The sequence below is a fragment of the Gracilinanus agilis genome, chromosome 5 (assembly GCF_016433145.1).
Source record: "Gracilinanus agilis isolate LMUSP501 chromosome 5, AgileGrace, whole genome shotgun sequence".
NCBI classification, from domain to species: Eukaryota; Metazoa; Chordata; class Mammalia; order Didelphimorphia; family Didelphidae; genus Gracilinanus; species Gracilinanus agilis.
The window spans coordinates 58471214-58491482 of record NC_058134.1 but is presented as its reverse complement, the minus strand read 5'-3'; the positions used below and the strand labels follow the sequence as shown (position 1 = coordinate 58491482).

The following is a 20269-nucleotide window of genomic DNA, read 5'->3' as shown; positions in this document are numbered from 1 at the left end:
CCAACTTTATAAGTACAAAATGGAAATCATACTTTGGCAGATAAATAGGTCCCATAATTGTTGTAAAGTATATATTATTTCATCTGATATATGGTATTTTACTTATGCATTATATTATGCCTATTACATATTATGTATTATGTTTTATATATTACATGTGATATTTGCAGTAGTATAATCCATTATATTCCTTTATGCCATTAGTTATATATCTTATGTTGGATATTATATGCCAGGCATCATAGTTTGCCTCTTTATCTGTTATATCTTGTATGGGTTGAATTCAACCAGTATATGTACATTATATACAGCACACTTTATGGCATATTGTAAGTTATTATATGTTACATGCTTTATTTTGTGTTATGATGTTTGTTGCTTAAATTATATATGGTGTATTATGTGTTATGATGCTTTGTAAAGGTATCACTTGACATGGCTGTATTTTAGTAATTAAACAAGTCACTAGACCCATTTCTGAGAAATAAGTTTTGGATTTTCAAGGACCAACTCTGCATTTATGCCATCATCTAGCACATGTTAAATGTGTTGCATTATATCTGATAATCCATAGACTGCATGTTATGTGATTTCCCATATCATTTGATGTTATATATTTTCTATTTCTTGAATTGTGATGTGTTTTTATGGTATGTGGAGGTGTGTGTTTCTATATGTGTATGTATAATCATGTGTAACCATGGATGTGCTGTTAAACGTTTGACAACTCTCTCTAGAGGGAAAAAAGTAACCACAATTCACTTTTAGGTTTAATCTGTATTATTAACACTTTCTCTATAACTTTAGACAATCAACAAAACAATAAATTCGCCATTGATTTGTACTATGTGTTGATCTTTGATTTGTAACCGTTCATGCTGAAAATTTAACTAACAATCAGCTCGTGGAGCTAGTTCCAGCTGACTCCATCATATCCTTATGGATAAGGGAATTTTGAAGCCTTCCAGGAGCACCAGGATTAAGAGATCACAGAGAGACTTGAGAAAGCTAGGGGTTGTGTACATGCATAGATTTCCCTAAGTTATCATGTTTCCTCTTCCTTTGCCGTCAGAGAGATTTCTGGCCAGAGATGTGGCTTTTCTCCCACAGCTGAGGCAATTGAGGTAGGAAAACCATGTGGATTTTAAAATTAATATTCAATAATGAAATATTATATTTTAGTTTTATTAATAATAAACTAACAAAAAAAAAACTAGAGGGAAAAGGTACTAAACTCACCCAGCCTGCTCCCAGGAGCAAAAGAGAAAGAGGGAGCAGTTACAGTCAAATACAAAACAATAACATGACTACACAAATACAGGAGAGATTAGAGGGATTTTGGGGAAAACTAAGGGACTTATGGGGGATGGAGTCTCCATTTATACAACCTGAATGAGAATCCTTGCTTTTCTTGGCATGAAGCAGGAAGCAGACCTATGTTATATTGACCCTATGACTGCAAGCGGGGGAAAGTAATGTGTGAGCTAAAAACTCTTTTTGTGAAATCACTCGTGGAAGTGGGACATATTGAGAGATCACACATGTGGTGTGAGCAGATTGGGGCAGAGCTGGAAACAGCCAGAAGGAACGGGGAGCAGCAGGAAGTAAAGAGCAGCCAACCCCATTATTACAGCTGGTCTTGGTAAGATCAAAAGGAATTCCACATCACAACTGCTTTTCCCCTTATTTCCTGAGCACTTGTTGAGGAAGAGTTTGATAGTTAATTAAACCTGCCCAATCACAATTCCTTTCTGTTCATATCAGAGGGATGGAGGGATGGAAAATCAACACAAGTTGCAACAGTCTCACAGGCTGTTATTTGAAGCTGCTTCATTGTTCTCTAGAGTTTCCCTATTTTATCTGATTGAATAAATCACTTGGCTATTAAAATTGAATTGTTGAATTTTATGACTTTGAGGAGGATTTATGATTGGATGGGGGAGTGAAGCTATTATAAAGGATTGTGGCTCAAATGAATTGAAAAGAAGCATTTTATATTTTGAGTAAATTGATATATTTCAAAACATACTTTCTAAACTTCATGGAACTTTGATTCAGCTTTGTGATTAGCCAGTCAGGAGAAATGGAACTACATAGGATAATGATGGTGGGAGTAGGGATAGAGGTGATGGTTAGTTACAGGGAGATATAGCACCCCCTTCTGCTGATCACAGGGTACCTTGTACTCTCTTGACCAGAGCACAGTGGAAGAAGCCAGGTCTTTTAGCATCTAACTGAATATATTATTTCATGCTATATGGTGAATTTTATTGAGATTTTGTGTTGTGAATTATTTTATACATAGTGATATGGCATGTCTTGTATGTATTTGGATGGACCTCATTGTGTCAGGATGTGATATGTTGTGCCACATGATGGGATATTTTATATGATGGGACGAGGTATGTGATGATAATGGCATGAAATTAACATGGTGTTTATAATGTAGTAAAGCTATTAAAATAGTTGGCGGTGAGTCAAATATTCCAAAGTGTGGGCAGTCAGGAGTAAAGACCAATAGGATGTAAGCAATCTTTCTTTCTTTCTGTTAGAAATCGAGATGATTCTTTGGCTTCCCTGGGGAAGACTCATCATTAGCCTGACTTTTGATCTTCCAAAAGTTTAAATTATGGTTTCCCTAGAGCAATAACTAGAGAGAACCTGAGACTTGGCCTCTAGACATAGCTAAAAGGGTAATTCTCCCCTAAGCATACACTAAGAACTTATCTTTGGAATATTTAAGAAAAGCCTGGAAGAATCGGTGAGCTGCTAGAATCTCTGTTATAAAAATGCTTGAGAATATATTTCATAAAGTAACAAAGTGCCCATTGGTCAAAATACAGAGAAAATGAAGTCTAAAATCACTATGGATCTTTGAAAGCTTTTATATTATCTTTGAAGATTTCCTAAAAATTATAAAGACTATTTCCTATTCTTTAAGAGTTATAGTAATAGCTTGGATTTATATGACTAATGTTTATAGAGTGCTTCATAATACCAAAAAAAAAATACTGTGAGATAGGTAAGTGTGGGATTTATTAAGTCCATTTTACAGAGGATAAAATTAAGTCTTTGAGAGATGAAGTGCCTTACCCATATTCATGTAGACAGAAAATTTTGAGACAGGATTCCAAACCAGATCTTGTGATTCAAGTTCACTGATCTTTCCACTATGGCAACTCCCAACCAATTCATGTTCTGTTGGCTATCAGTTATCCAAAGACATCTTGACTATTGGAATCCTCCAGCATTTTTTAAATTATTAAACTGATTTACTCCCTGAGCTTTCTGCAAATTAAGCCATTTAAGGTACAGATGATTTGGGAAATCAGATAAAGGAAAACAAAATAGGAAGCAATAATTCAAAAATGATACAAAATGAGTTCCAAAGCCAAATCAAGGTGATTTTTGGATCATTAACTATTTTCAAATGACATGTAGCAGTCATGTCCTCAATTACTATAGACAATTGAGAGTCTCATTTCCATCTGCTTAAGAAAGAGTAGGAAGCCTGAGACCCATTGGTTTGGCAATTGTGAGCAGGGAATTGTAAAGTTAAAACTTTTAGGTACCAATAGGTCAATATTTTTATCAAATGTTTGCAAATCTGTAATGATACATTGCCAACTGAGAACTTGGAGGAAGGAGGGAGAGGAGGTCCCATGTGCTGAAGCACAGTACTAGTGGAGAGATGAAGTAACATTGCCTCACTACTGGCCCCTTCTCCCAATTAGGGAGTTTTTCCCAGAAGCTCCTTTCTGGAAAAAGATCGAGACCAGTCATTGCTTATTCTTTGGACTTCACCAATATACCTCCATTCAAAATGGAAACAGATTATAGTCACATGGAGCTTAGCAACAACACAGAAATTGAAGATTCCGAATTTCAAGATTTTGAAAGAACAGATGTAAAAGATGAGATTAGAAGCCGAAGCTGTTGTGAATGATGTTCTTTTTGCTGTTAGCAACATGTTTGTCTCCAAAAGCCTGCCTTGTTCAGATGATGTTGCATATATCAACGTGGAAACAAGAGAGAGGAACAAATACTGCCCGGAAGTCTAGGAAGCAGTATTTAGGGTGGTGGGTTATGCTTTTGACCATGTGGATGATGATGTACAAACTCCCTACTGTGAAACAGTATACTTTTTGTTGGGTACCCTTAGTCCAACATACTGAGAAGCATTTGGAAATACACTCCTAAGAAGACTGGAAGCTTTGAAACAAGATGGACTGTCATAATTTGCTCAACATTATAAACTTTTCTGTTAGGCTTGCTGCTGGAAACTTTTAAAATTTAAAACCTAGATTCTTGCTAATGAATATAATATAGAATCACTTTTTCTTTTGTTTTTCAGCATTACTGCTTGCTTCTCAAGCAGTATTAATAATAAACTATTCTTGTTACTTCACTTCCACCTAGGGTATTTGGCACTCTTTGATTTGTGATAAAGATCATGAATATGTTTAAATTTCTTTGGAATGCTACATCTGCATTTTGAAAACAAAACAGTATTTGACTATGAAAATATAGGGTTTTAATGCATCTAGTACTACATATGAAATTCTAGACTTGCCTAATAAAATTGGCATTCTAATTTATTCTCTATGATTTTAATCCAGCTTGCTAAATAAAGGATTCAGTATTAACTTGGACTGAATTTGTAGTGATTATTTTGCTACTGATTTCACAAGGAACAAATTACCAACTAGTTTCCCCTGCACAAACTTTAAAATTGCTTAAACTATACTAGTTCAAAATGACAAAATGAATTAACTGTATATAACTTATCTAGTGTTATTGTGTTACTTCACACAAGGATTAGCATAGTTATATGTGTCCTATTTGTAAAAGCCAGCCAGCTAAACAAAGGTTAAACCTTTAGCCTCTGAATGTAAAAATTACTATCTAATCTCCAAGATACCTAAGCACAGAATATGAAAATAGGCTCCAACTTTTTTTCTTAATAATGAGCACCGTAAAATTGCATTGTTAAAAAGATGTTATAATCTGTTTTCCTAGGAAACAATATTTTGGTCCATGTCGATTCTTATTTTTCTGGATATTTGTTTACATAATATACAGTATTTATATATTCAAAAGTGTTTTTACTTCAATGTTTACTTTCTAAAATGTAGTACTTTGGAATCCTGTAATGCTTCTCTCCCTTCAAGTGTACAGTGTTTTGTCTCAAAGCTAAATCTACAATGTAATAATGCATTGTATGGATTTGAAACCAAAGGACATATGAAGCATTCAAAGACAGATATTTGAAAAAGGGATACTCTGTATTTTTATTTTATTACAAGTACTAATATTTGTAAATTTATTTAACTGAATAGGGCTGCTATGTGCTTTCAGGTATAGGTTGGATGGGAAAAATGAGTATTGGTTTTTAAATAGTCAGCTAACACCACAGTAGAAGTAAAACTCAATGCCTGGATATGCTTCTTAAGTCTACTGAAATTACAAATATTCTTTGTTTAATAGTAAAATATATCATTTTTGTTAAAATAAATAAATCATCAACTACTGTAATATTTGATTTAGGTGGCGTTCCTCTCAACTGAAAAGCTTATATTGTCAGAAATGTCATTATCATCATTCGTTTGCCTTTTTGGAAGGCCCTTTACTCTAGATCATGCTGATATCATCTATCAACAATCTCAATCTACTATTGTGGTTTCTAAAAAGTCATTAGTAGATTTATTAACAATGATATTATGGCACTGAGGGGTACTAGCCAGGGTTATATAATTTGCTGGCAGTCCTTTGTGGTCAAATTTGGTAATTTGCCAACTTTAAAACTGAATCCTGCAGATCTAACTTGTCCATTAAGGTCTTCCCCAAATCTGAGCATCTACTTCCATTTAGTTTGAAAATTTTATTTTACAATATTAACAGAATTTGACCACAGGACTCTTTGCAGGAATGTACACTCAATTTCTTGGAAACAATAATTTAATGTAATGGTTAGGGAACTAGTTACGATGTACTTGCAAGATACTTTTTGAATAATGGTCCATTGGGCCCCACTTAATGTAATGTTGCAAGTTCCTATAATGCAGAGAGGCAGCTTCATGGCAAATTTCTGTTTTCCTCAAGTAACATGATATAAATTATATGCTAAGAAGAAAAAGTATTTGGGGGTAATTCTCTTAACTGGATTTTGGGAAGGAGGAAAGGGAAGACTCCCTTGGAAAGAGCAAAGATGACAAGGAAGAAAAATTGGATTTTCATTCCCAATGGATCCTTTGACACTATCTAACCCTCTTCCATTGGATGAGTTTTTAAATTACCAGTTTTTCCTCATATTAATGGAAAATGAGAGATTAGGGTTAAGACTTTACTGCAAATAATTGACAAACGACTTGCCTAGACAGGGTGCTTAATGAGAAAACCACTCTTATTTGAGGATTATGGATGTGGAAAGGAAGTGTTAAAAAATATGCATATAGAAGATACCATGATCTTCTCATGGCTCTAACCTCAATCCATAGAGTCTCACTGGAGATTTAGGAAATACCCCCTAAATAGCTTTAATTTATGGAGGTTTCAGACAATGGGAAACACTGACTGATGTATACATTCTTGTAGACAGTATCAATTTGCCTTGCTTCCTACCCAATTCTAATTTGCTACCCATACTGGGCCTCTCCAGTACTATACTACTTTCTTCAACCCCCATGTTCCCTCCCTTACTCCATGGAAAGATTGGGGTTGCCATTTAATGAATAAGAATAGATAAAATATACTTAAAAAAAAAGATGACCTTCTACTCTTAAGACACAAGCATTTCTGTTCTCTTGTTACCAGTCTGATTGCCTTGGGTATTGAAAAGGAAAATTCACTTCTGTCATTTTAAACACAGGATGGTCACTTTATAAATGAGAAATCAGAATAAGTCAAAATGAGAATTCGGTCTCCATAACTCTAGTGACTGGACCCTGATCAGGCACTTGGAGTTGGATGTGCCAAATCTCCCATCTGCATCACGTAGGGTGAATGTTCTGAAGTCCTGTGCTCCAGAACGCCCTGTTCTTTTCTTTGAAGGTAGCTCATACTTGCAGTCTTTAGAGAGAGTGAAATGTATACAAACCTCCAAGTGAATTAGCACAGTATAAAACCACACAGTCAAGGGAGACAACTCACTTTCTAGGGCTGTCGGTGGTAGCTTGGCTTGCTGGTATTTTGTGAGCTGGCAAGAGCAACTGAGTAGTTGCTGAATGATCGCTGGGCTGATTTGCTGGAAGTGCTCCTTGGAAATAGGAGAATGGCTGTTCGGTAAAAATATCTCCACAAGCTCCTTGGCAGAGAAGCAAGCCTAAGCAAGAAAATGTGTATTGTTATTAACCACACCATTGGATCAAACTCAGTATGCCTGCCCATTCTTTTAAGAATGAATGAGGACTAAATGGAATTTTTAAAATGGAAAAAAAAATGAAGTTTATCAAGCATACTTCTGGAAAACATTTTTCATGAACAAAGAGGATTCGCTCCATCCACTGGTCAAAATTTAATCTATCATATTCATCATTGTAATTATTTCTGAGCATTTCTCTTGTGCCTTTTTTAAAAGTGTTTTGCAATCATGCTTAATGAGATTCTGTACAGAAACCTCATGAAGTAGGTTAGAGCTCTGGCCACATTTCCTAAGCCAATGCTTTTGTTGTTGTTTTTCAGGGGAAATAGCTTTTTGGACCAAGAGTCTCTGGAGATCAATGCACTCTAAATACAAGCTCTGGAGTAATAAGGTCATTGTTTTCAGCTAGCTATCTCTAGGCATCTTTAAAAGTAATATGAAATATCAAAAGAAGAGAAGGGGGGAAAAGGTTATGTAGAAATGGTTGCTGTTGGCATAAATGAGTCTAAACAAATATGTTAATTGATTGCACCATGCCCACCCACAAAGAGTGATCTTTTCTGTCAAAAAGCATATTGATTAAAAACCAATCAGAGTTGAACTTCTTTAAAATCTTATCTTCCATGTTAGAATGAATACAATATATTGGTTCCAAGGCAGAAGAGCAGTAAGGGTTAGACAATGAGGGTTAAGTGATTTGCTCAAGATCACACAGCTAGGAAGTATCTGAGGTCAGATTTGAGCCCAGGACCTCCCATCTATAGACCTGCAATTCACCAAGCCATTTAGCTGCAATACCCTCCCAACCCGACCCTAGACATATTTTTTCTAACTGACCTGATTAATTCTAAACTGACTTATTTATCTTGTTCTTGGCATCACATAGATACAACCAGATAGGCTTCAGTCAGTCATAGATGAACTGCTAACAAGTTCAAGGGTAGAAAACCAGAGCTGGGTCCCCACATCATGCATTTTAGAAGCTTCTACCATATCTAGTTAATAAGTCGAGATATTTAAGGGAAGTTATTTCTGGCTTTACTGCTGGTTTATGACTGTCAGACTGACCTATCTTTTGGAAGGTTTATTTTCTACTGTGAAGGAGAATACAACTATCAAGTAAAGCTCCAGGAAGCAGGTAGTCTCAGCTTGACTACTTCAGAGGTCCTGGATTTCCATCTTATTTCCTTCTGTGCTTTAGGGGCAGGAGGTGGGGGGCGATCCTGGCTGCTGAAACTTAGGGGGAAAAGGCAGTTAGATATTCCGTTGTCCTCTGTTTTCCTGGTCTACTGTTGGACCTTGGGTTCTCTAGAACCAAGACCCAGCTGTGTGTAAAGAGAATATCAAGCTTTTAAAATTTTTATTGTTTTCTTTTGTTTGTGTTTTCTTTTCCACCAGACTAATATGGAAATAAGTAGGTATTATTGAAATCAAAGTACCTGCTTCCTCAAGAAGGAAGGAAAGCCAGGGGAAAGGGAGACTATATGGAACTCAACATTTAAAAAAATATATTAAAAAAATTTTATATGTATTTGGAAAACATCTAATAAATTTTTTTTTGTTTTTTTTTTAAACCCTTAACTTCTGCTGTGTATTGACTTATAGTTGGAAGATTGGTAAGGGTAGGCAATGGGGGTCAAGTGACTTGCCCAGGGCCACACAGCTGGGAAGTGTCTAAGGCCAGATTTGAACCTAGGACCTCCTGTCTCTAGGCCTGACTCTCAATCCACTGAGCTACCCAGCTGCCCCCAAAAATGTTTTTTAAAAAGGGAGAATATTTAGACAGTGATGACAAGTCCTAGTGGTCAACCTTTTTATATTGAGTTCCGTCTCCCCATTCCTGGAAAATATTGCCTAGTTTATTGTTGGTGTTCTCTATGTTTGAAAATCATCGCTATGTTGGGATCAATGTAGAATGTGTCCTGACCAGACCAATATGAGCCTGGAAGGCTCTACCACAGGTTGTACATGAAGAACCTGTATGAACCTTTGGGATAGAGATGTCTATAAATTTGTACATCTCATGTTTCTTTTGAGTTGCTGCAATTATGATTTGCCCATAGAACTCAGCACCTTCTTTGATACACACAGTGCAGTGCCATTCTTTTAAAAGGTTGCTTGGACATAAAGGGAGCTGCCACATCACATTGCTCTTTTGATCTAGTTAGAAGACAACCATATGCCCTGGGCTGCCTATGGGCAAAGTTGTCATCACAACTCCCAGTGTATCGTCACCTTATGAGTCCTACTTGCCTATTGTCACAGGAATTTTGAAGAAGGAGTTAAATAATAAAATGGAAAATGGTAAAATGGCAAGGGTGATGTCTTTTGACTTGCATATAAGTTGGATTTAAGTGAGTCAGAGTTGCTCAAAGTCATCAGCCTCACTCTTTCAGAGTCATCAAAGTCCAGTGGCAAGACAAACAGAATGACTGGTGAAGGGTCACAAGTAGTGGATATCTTTTGTGTCTTCCATGTCTAATCAAGTTTTAAATACTTACTTTTTTTTAAATTTTAAACCCTTAACTTCTGTGTATTGACTTATAGGTGGAAGATTGGTAAGGGTAGGCAATGGGGATTAAGTGACTTGCCCAGGGTCACACAGCTGGGAAGTGTCTGAGGCCAGATTTGAACCTAGAACCTCCTGTCTCTAGGCCTGGCTCTCAATCCACTAAGCTACCCAGCTGCCCCTCTAATCAAGTTTTAAGTGCTACACAGATCCTGTGTCTGTCACCATCATGGCCATTAGAACAAATTGTTCTCATCTGACCGCTCCAATGAGGAAGTCTTCACATGTGTGGGGTAGACATATTTCTAACTCACCAGATGGGTTTGTCTTGCCAGCCTGCTGTGAGAGCACTTACTGGTGTGTGGCCACTGTGCCTGCTACAACTTCTTGGAGCCACAGTTGAAAGCTAGGTGGCAGGTGGACACCAATGAAAGACAGCAGCTCTGAAAAGGGCTCAGCAAGCCCTCCCACCAGGGTTGCTGGTCTTCCCTGAACTCCCAGTGAATATATTATGAAACTGAATAAATGGTCAGTTAGTTTCTAAGAAAATTTTCATGACTTTTAGCAGTTTCAAGTTCTGATTCATTTTGTGAATTAACCTATGAAAAATGAACAGGATTAAATTTGCTTTCAGCAGAACGAATAGATGTCATGACACAACATACTTCATATTGCAATGATGACTTTTGTAATTCACTGTTGTGCAGTTGCAACAAAATAAAGTTTTAACCTTGATGGCTTGTTTGTCAAAATGCTAGACTGTGGGATAGAGACTTATTCTTTGATATCTTTGGTACAGAGGACTCTCAGATTAGGAAACTCTCTCTCCAAATGTAGGTCAATTCCTTCTCTCTAATTTGGTCTTAAAGAGTTGCCTAGAGTATAGATTAAGGAAATTGCTCAGTGTCATATTGCCATTATGTAAGAAAGATTGGGATTTAGTTCTAATTGGTTACAAGGCCAGTTTTTGCTCCTTTATGTCAGGTTGCCTTTCCATTGTTATAGAAAATAAGAAAATCTAATAAATCCATTAATTTCTCATTATAATATTTAATAATGATGAAACATTTGCTATTACTTAGAAATGAAACTTCTGGGGTGATGTGATCATATGAAAAGTGATATGTGAAAATTAACTTGAAATTACAAAGGATCTAACTTGCACTGAACCCTCCATGAAATTCTCTTTTGTACCATCTGTTGCTAATGGAACATAAATGCACACTAAAAATAAAGATCAGGATAAAAATAAAATTGAGCGACAAACTTCCGATGATGAATCCTTTAGAGAAAATTGCCAAATGGAAAATGTCTAGCTAGTGAAGGAAGGAATGAAAAGGCAAAAATGGGAGATGGAGGCCATGTATCTTTCCTTAGTATACTGTTAAGAAACAAAAATATTGACCCTGAGAGTAATACTAAGTTCTAGAATAACTTCCCTTACCAGAATATAATTTCTATTCTGTCTAGAATTTCTATTCTATTCTATTCTTTCAGAGATTTTTATTAACTGCACCTGATTTATATTGGCCACTATTATTTTTAATATTTCTTGTCATCGTGAATGTGAATGTCATTTGAGGTCAGTAGAATAATTCATAATACTTCAAATTATAAGCATATATTAAACTGACAATGATAAAAGTAAAAATGTCCTGCAACAGATTACTCAGGGATACTGAGCAAATATGTATCCTTCTCCAGGAGTAGAACTGGAAACTGAGTCAACTGATACGATTTAGTCAAATAGCCTGGATCTGATATTTCAGAATCAGCCTTATTTCCTTCTTGAATGGGTATAATGTTATATCTGTGTGCAGACAGTGGAGGCAGGGGACTCAAATTATCTCTCACTACAATTATCATTCTAAGACAAGGAGATGCATGGCCAAAGCAAATGTGAACCTCCTTTCGTCATCTCTCCTTTTGCTCCCATTAACATATTCTTTTCCATACAACCCCACAACGGCCACTTCTTGCCCATTATAAGGTCCATATGCCTTGGCGTTCCTAAATCACCCTCACCGATAGTCTGATTTTCCTACGATCCTGGGGGCTCCCAAGTGTCTCTCCCAACACACCCAGCATGGAAGTGTACCAACCTCCTGCTATTTTGACTCAGGTGTATATTGTTGTAATTGCTTTATTCTAAAACAACTTCTACTTGGACAGTTCCTCATGGCATGGAGATGGTCCTAGCTTCCCACAGACTACACCAGCTGAATGCCATCCTGATGATGTATCTTTTATCAGAGAACTAGCCTAGCTAAATTCAGAGATACTAATCACCAGAAAGCTGATGACCATTAGGTGGTGGATTATTTTTTTTTAGCCATAGCAATTCATGAAAAGCATGAAAAATGGGGATATACATCAGAAGATGGAATGAATATACATAAAAATCATAACAATAGCTAAAAATTATGCAGTGCTTTAAGATTCATAATCCTGACACAGAGTGTCCTAAAAGTCAGAGTGTAGTGTTAAGTTTAAAATTTAGCACCCATGACTTCCATTTATTCTCTCCACTTTTGAATACTCTCTGGATCTGACTATAATCAACCTCCTAGAGATATAGCTGCATAGAGATATAACTATCCGTGGAAGCATCTGGGTAGCTTCCTCCATTCAGTCTCCAGCTTTAATCACTTAAAACTGCACTATGATTTTTGGAATACCTGAATATGCTCTCATTTGAGCTTCCCAACCATTTGGAGAGAAGATCCCATCTATATTACAATACCCGCTTTACAGCAAGCCTAAGTGACTTGCTCCTGGTCACACCTTTGAGTCAGAAGCAAGATTCAAACCAAGGTCTTCCTGATTTCAAGCCCAGCAACTTGCTTATTACATCAGATTTTTCTGAGCATGGATGAAATCAAATTTCTTTGGAAAAACTGAATCTGAAGGATCTCATGTGAAGTTTTAAGAGAAATTTCAAAAGACGCCAGGCTTAGGTTTGTACCTTTTGGTGTAAGACTTAGAATCCTATATCCCAATTCAAAATGGCAGGCTGCTCATATTTTGCCTGCTAACTCTAGGCTTTTAGTCTCAAAGCCAGTCAAAAGGGGCACCTGGAGGATTATTCACATTACAAAACAACTATTTGCAAAGTCATGTTGTGCCAGGTTGGTGATGTCACACAGACTGCTCCCAGTTGTCCAGAGCATTGATTATAGGCATGGACACATCAGATACCTTCCCATAGTGATTCACTAATGTGTCTACCTGAGCAGATTTTTTTCCCCTTCATGCAATGAGATTTTTAGATATGGACCTTCCAACAGCAGGAGGAGATAATTCTCAGTTTTGGCCCAGACAGAATAGGAACAGTGAGGTTTGGTTTCAGTCTAGTGTGTTGTAAATGAAATGAGGACATCAGACATTAAAAACCGAACTAGATCATCTAGACCAGGATTTGCCTGGATGAAAGCACTGGCTCTCATTTCAGAGGGAAAGAGCTTGATTTTCCAGATTTGTTCATTGTTTAGCCCAGTGATTCCCAAAGTGGGCGCCACTGCCCCCTGGTGGGTGCTGCAGCGATCCAGAGGAGCAGTGATGGCCACAGGTGCATTTATCTTTCCTATTAATTGCTATTAAAATTTTTTTAAATAAATTTTGTTTTGGAATTCTGGAAAGGGGGCGGTAGGCCAAAAAAGATTGGGAACCACTGGTTTAGCCCATTCTGTTCATAGAATTGGGGTTAGATCATTCTGTTTCTTCCTGTCACTAGAAGGACTTGCTTAGTGACTTATCCTTTCAAGTGGAATTAATCTATGGTCATAGATAGATTGTGTTCCAGATCCCAATTGATAGTAGCATTCTCTTCGTTCTTAGGTTTGTATTAATGATATATCCCACTTGCCTTGTACCCTCAGAAAGTAGGTAAGCTCCTTGAGGGTTAGAATGGTTTTGTTTCCCCAGAGCCTAGCACAGTCCCTGGCACATAGTAGGTGCTTAATAAATATTTCATTGAATTATTTAATTGAATTGTTTAATACTAGTGTTTTTATTACACAAAAGATATTAGGTTTTTTTTTCTCAAAAACCAGTGTATTTGCATTGAAAAATACCAAAGGAACATTAAATATATATGTACATACTGTATATATATATATATATGTGTGTGTGTGTGTGTGTGTGTGTGTGTTTATATGTGATTGGACATGACATATTGACTACAGGGCTGGCCTCCAAGCAAGATAGTCCAACTACCAAAGTCCTGCCTTTATCCAGACTAGTTGTGTGAATCTGAGTCAATTACTTAACTTCCCAATGCCACAGGCAGCTCCTTAAGGTTATAATGTTAATTAAAGAAGGTTCCAAAACGCATTAGTAAAGAAAGTTCCCAGAGGCACTCTAGGCAATGATGAAATATGTGTATTTTATGAATATGAATAAGTGCTTACTCAAATAAAATATATATAGAATCTCTAAATCTCAATGCAAATGTATAGATATCTGTATACATATAAATAAGTACATATATGTGTGTATGCATACACACATACATAAAATGTTGTTTTCATCCCTTATTTCATTTTTTCATAGCTACATTTAAAAACCAATTATTACTCGCATTCATCAAAACTAGAATCTATAGATCTCTAAGGTCCTTGTTTGCTAGACAAGGTTCAAGTCAAGGGAAAATAAAGGAGAAACATTAGAAGAAATGAGGCTCTTTTAGCATAGGAAATTTGCTTACATGGGACCATTGCTCTTAAAAGACAAATTTCCCTCATAAAAACAGCACTCAGTGATAAATCACATAAATACAGGGCTAGATACTGAACCTGTGATATGGGTATTTCCAGATAAATAAACTCTATCAATACAGATTAGTACCTCAACTGCAAATTTCTCTCTTTTCTCTGTATTTACACTCTCTCTCTCTCTCTCACTCTCTCTCTCTCTCTCTCTCTATCTCTCTCTCTCTCTCTCTCTCTGTCTGTTTCTCTCTCTCTCTCTCTCTCTCTTATTCTTTCCTCATACCCTCTGTCTGTCTCTCCTCTTTCTCCTAATATAAATATACAAATATCACATATATGTATCCAACATATATATGTATAAATATATTTAAAGAGACTTCCCTTAAAGTCACTCATTCCTTTGAGACTTTCTGAACTTTATTAAACAATCTTAGATTTCTATACAAACAGTAGAAATCTATGGAGCAAATTGTTTTTGGTAGAGGCAGGAAAGTCTTCCAAACAAGAATTTAGAAATCTTGCTACAGCAGCAAGTGCCTAATGCCTCCATAAGTAAGGCCAGTTAGAATACACTTCGTCTCTCCTCATGGTCTGCTAACATCATTGGATCACAGGTTCGTAGTGCATTTGATCCAACTATAACTAGACCGTAGTTCTTTCTATGCAATAGATTGCAGATGCCCCATCTCAGTACTTCATGGATATTTCTTCCACTGATGTAGGCACTGATCACTTTCAGTATTCTAGAGAACTAAATAAACAGCAGAGAAAAGCATTAATGGAAGTTTAAACAGAAGCCTGCCTCTAGCAAAATGTTCAAAGGAAGGTATAACTGGGAGCAGCTAGGTGGTTTGATGGATTGAGAGGCAGGTCCTTGGTGCAAATCTAGTCACAGACACTTCCTACCTGTATAACCCTAGGCAAGTCACTTAACCCCCATTGTCTAACCCTTATCACACTTCTTTCTTGGAACCAGTACACAGCATTGATACAAAGAGAGAAGGTAAAGGTTTTTTAAAAAAAGGAGAAAGAGGAAGGCTAATTTATTTTTCTCATTTCCCTTCAGAGAGGGTTTTTCACTGAAGCATAATTATATACCAAAACAGGGATTCTTCTCCTGGGGTTCATGACGTGGCATGCTTATAAATATTTAACTACTAGGTCTTTAAAATAAAAATGACATATGTACAACACATTTTAAATTTAATTTGCAATGTTAACATTTTCTCCATCATATTCTCAAATCTATACAATCAACAAAACAACAAATCAAGCTTTGATTTGAGGTATTTGCCGATTCCTGAGATATAAATGCTCACACTGAAAATTTAACAACTGGCTTTCATTATATCACTAGATCCCCTGATGGATTTCAAGGAGTCAGTGAAGTATGTGTATTGGGGGGATTTCATCTTTATTTTCACTGCCCTAAAACTGAAATTCACCTTCAGTTATGAATATGGGCAAAAAGTATTATTCTGAAAAGGAGTCTACAAGCTTAACCAAGCTGCCAAACAAGTCCCTAATTCACAAAAGGTTAAGAACTCTTGGACTAGAATAAAAACATTAAAAAAATCAGATTTATAGAAGAAATGTTTAACATTTCTTTGGGGTCCATTAAAATGTCTACAAATCACACATTTTTAGAGTTGGAAGGGATGTTAGACATCTTCTAGTCCTAACCTCCCATTTTACAGATGAGGACATTGAGACCTATAAAAATGAAGTGATTTGCCCAAAGTCACATGTAAATAGTAGATAGAATATCTGTGATTCACATTCAGATTCTGTTTCCAAATTCAGCATTCTTTCTACTGCAATAGGCCATAGTATATATAGTTACAGGGGTACACTCCTTTGGTCTAAAGAAAATAATTCATGCATGTGATTTTTCCTAGTAATTCAAGTCTTACATATATTTGCAGAGAGAAATCAGGTGAAGAAAAGAAACTATTCTTCTACTTTCCAAAACTGACCATGTGACTTATGAAACTTCTATATTTTATTCATAGAACAAAATGCAACAATTATCTTTAAATTTGCTTTCTCCTACATAAACCCTTGATTTGTCCAGATAATTTCTGATCAGTGAGACTAATTGGGGATAAGAAGAACAATGTTTGTACCTGGTTCAAGGCTGCAGAATTGTCATTTGGGTCTCCATCCAGGGCAGCAGAAGCTGAAAGATTGAGATAGGCCCAGTCTTGAATGGTCAGGTTTTTCCATCTCCTTTTGTGTGGGAACATTTGTTCTCTTTTGTTACAGGGACTTTTGGTCCAAAGAAGATTGAGAAGCTGATCTATTTCTAGAAATGTCATTAAAGAAAAACTGATGTCAGAGTACATGTTGTTGTCATTTTTAATCTATAGGAAAAATACTGTATATGCAATCATAAGATTTAGTTATGTAAATGATAGGTAAAAAACATCCTTTTCTTATCTGTAGTAATGGGAATGGTGGTCTAGATTCACTCTAAATCCCTTTGTAGCTCTAAATCTGATAGTTCTTTGATCTGTTTTACTCTTTTTAGATTGGTGACCATAGCTCAGGGGATATTTTGTAAAGGAAATTAGGCTCTAATGAATATTATAAAGATGTAGCCTAAGGGATAGGTGAGAAAACCCTATTATACTCAGGAGAAATTCTGAGATGATGATATCAGAGATGGAAGGGATTTCTGAGACACTTGAATCCACCCTCCTGATACCTGATTAAGAATGCCGCCCTGAAGTCAAAATGAAGGGGAATACACAGACAGTAATCATAAATGTGAATGTAAATGGGACAAACTTACCAGTAAAAAGGAAGTTGATAGTAGAATGGATTGTAAACAAGAATCCTACCATATGCTGTCTACAAGAAACACACTTAAGGCAGATAGACAAACACAGGGTAAAGGTAAGAGGGCAGAGAAGAATTTACTGGGCTACAATTGAGACAAAAAAGGCAGGAATAGCAATCATGATCTCAGACAAAGCTAAATCAAAAATAGATCTCATTATAAAAGTTAAGGAAGGTAATTACATCTTTTTTTTTATTTTAAACCCTTAACTTCTGTGTATTGACTTATAGGTGGAAGATTGGTAAGGGTAGGCAATGGGGGTCAAGTGACTTGCCCAGGGTCACACAGCTGGGAAGTGTGGTAATTACATCTTGATGAAAGGCAGTATAAATAATGAAGAAATATCAGTACTTAACATATACAGACAAATTGGTACAGCATTCAGATTTCTAAAGGAAAAACTAAAGGAGCTTAAGGAGGACATAGATAATAAAACCATAATAGTAGGAGACCTCAAACTTCCTCTACTAGAACTAGCCAAATCAAACAGAAAAAATAAGAAAGAAGTAAGGGAAGTGAATGGAATGTTAGAAAAATTAGAGATAATAGCTATCTGGAGAAAAATAAATAGGGATAAAAAGGAATATACCTTCTTTTCAGCAGTACATGGCACATATACAAAGACTGACCATGTACTAGGGCATAAAAACATTGCAAACAAATGTAGGAAAGCAGAAATAATAAATGCAATTTTTTAAGACCATGATGCAATAAAAATCATAATCAATAAGGGCTTGTGGAGAGGCAGATTTAAAATTAATTAGAAACTAAATAATCTAATTCTTCAAAACTGGTGGATAAAAGAAAAAAACCAAGGAAACAATTACTGATTTCATTGAAGAGAATGACAATGAGGAAACAACTTATCAAAATCTATGGGGTGCAATCAAAGCAGTACTCATGGGAAAATTTATATCCCTTAGTGTATATAGCCACAAATCAGAGAGAGAAGAGGTTGATGAAATGAGCATGCAACTTAAAAAACTAGAAAGATAAATAAAAAATCCCCAGGTAAAAACCAAATTGGAAATCAAAGGAGAAATGAATAAAATTGAAAGTAAAAGAACTATTGAACTGATAAATAAGACTAGGAGCTGGTACTTTGAAAAAAAACAAATAAAATAGATAAAGCACAAGTTAATTTAATAAAAAAGAAGAAAGATCAAAATTAAATTGACAGTATCAAAGATGAAAAGCACAGCCTCACCTCTAACAAAGAGGAAATTAAGGTAATTATTAAGAACTCTTTTGCCCAATTATATGGCAATAAATATGACAATCTAGGTAAAATGGGTGAATGTCTACAAAAATATGAATTGCCTAGATTAAAAAAAAAGGAAATTGAATACTTAAAATATCCCATCTCAGATAAAGAAATTGAACAAGCCATCAAGAAACTCCCTGAGAAAAAAAATCACCTAGGCCAGATGGATTCACAAGTGAATTCTTTCAAACATTTAAAGAACAACTAATCCCAATACTATGCAAACTAGTTGGCAAAATAAGCAAATTTCTTTTATGACACAAATGTGGCACTGATTCCAAAGTCAGGCAGACCGAAAACAGAGAAAGAAAATTACAGACCAATCTTCTTAATGAACATAGATGCAAAAATCTTAAATAAAATACTAGCAAAAAGACTTCAGCAAGTTATCACATGGATTATTCATTATGACCACATGGGATTTATAACAAGAATGTAAGGATAGTTCAATATTAGGAAAACTATCCACATAATTGAACATATCAATAATCAAACCAACAGAAATCACATGATTAACTCAATAAATGCAGATAAAGCTTTTGACAAAATACAACACCCATTCCTATTGAAAACACCAGAAAGTATAGGAATAGACGGTCCTTTCCTTAAAATAATAAACAGTATATATCTAAAACATCAGCAAGTGTCATCTGCATTCCCAATAAATCAGGAGTGAAGCAAGAATGTCCATTATCACCTCTATTATATAACATTGTACTAGACATGCTAGCAGTAGCAATTAGAGAAGAAAGAGAAATTGAAGGTATTAAAGTAGGCAATGAGGAGGCTAAATGATGTATCACTCTTTGCAGATGATATGATGGTCTACTTAAAGAATCCTAGAGAACCAACTAAAAAGCTAGTGGAAATCAACAACTTTAGCAAAGTTGCAGGATACAAAATGAACCTATATAAATCATCAGTATTTCCATATATTTCCAACACAACTCAGCAGCAAGAGTTAGAAAGAGAAATTCCATTTAAAATCACCTAGAAAATATGAAATATTTATGAATCTGTTTGCCTACACAAACACAGAAATTATATGAACACAAATACAAAACACTTTCCATGGAATTATAAATAGATTTAAATAATTGGAAAAACATTAATTGCTCCTGGGTAGGACAAACTAATATAATAAAAATAACAATCCTACCCAAATTAATTTATTTATTCAGTGCCATACCTATCAAACTACCAAGAAACTTTTTTATTGAATTAGAAAAAATTATAACAAAGTTCATTTGATAGAACAAAAGATCAAGAATATCAAGGGAAGTAATGAAAAAAATGTGAAAGGTGGGGGCCTAGCAGTACCCAATCTTAAACTGTACTATAAAGCAGTGATCTTAAAAACAAATGCACTAAATCACTGTTGATTAGAGAAAAATTAAATTAAACAATTCTAAGGTCCCACCTCATACCTAGCATATTGGTCAATAAGACAGAAAAGAAAAATCATAATTGTTGGAGATATGGCAAAATTGAGACACTAATGTATTATTAATGGAGTTGTGGTCTAATCATTCTTTTTTTTTTTTTTTTTTTTTTTACATTTATTAATATTCATTTTTAACATGGT

The 20269-nt window shown here is 35.5% G+C and overlaps 1 protein-coding gene and 1 pseudogene across 1 annotated transcript in view; one reads left to right on the top strand and one right to left on the bottom strand.

The window, feature by feature from the left end:
* SLC39A12 (solute carrier family 39 member 12) overlaps positions 1-20269 on the bottom strand; it is a 119491-nt gene that overhangs the window by 61129 nt on the left and 38093 nt on the right. Inside the window, exons 4-5 of the mRNA XM_044678361.1 lie at positions 16705-16883; positions 7150-7321 (exon numbers count right to left, since the gene is read on the bottom strand). Of these exons, the coding sequence (XP_044534296.1) occupies positions 7150-7321; positions 16705-16883 (351 nt within the window). The remainder of the gene's footprint in view (positions 1-7149; positions 7322-16704; positions 16884-20269) is intronic.
* On the top strand, positions 3815-4238 carry LOC123249358 (annotated as a pseudogene).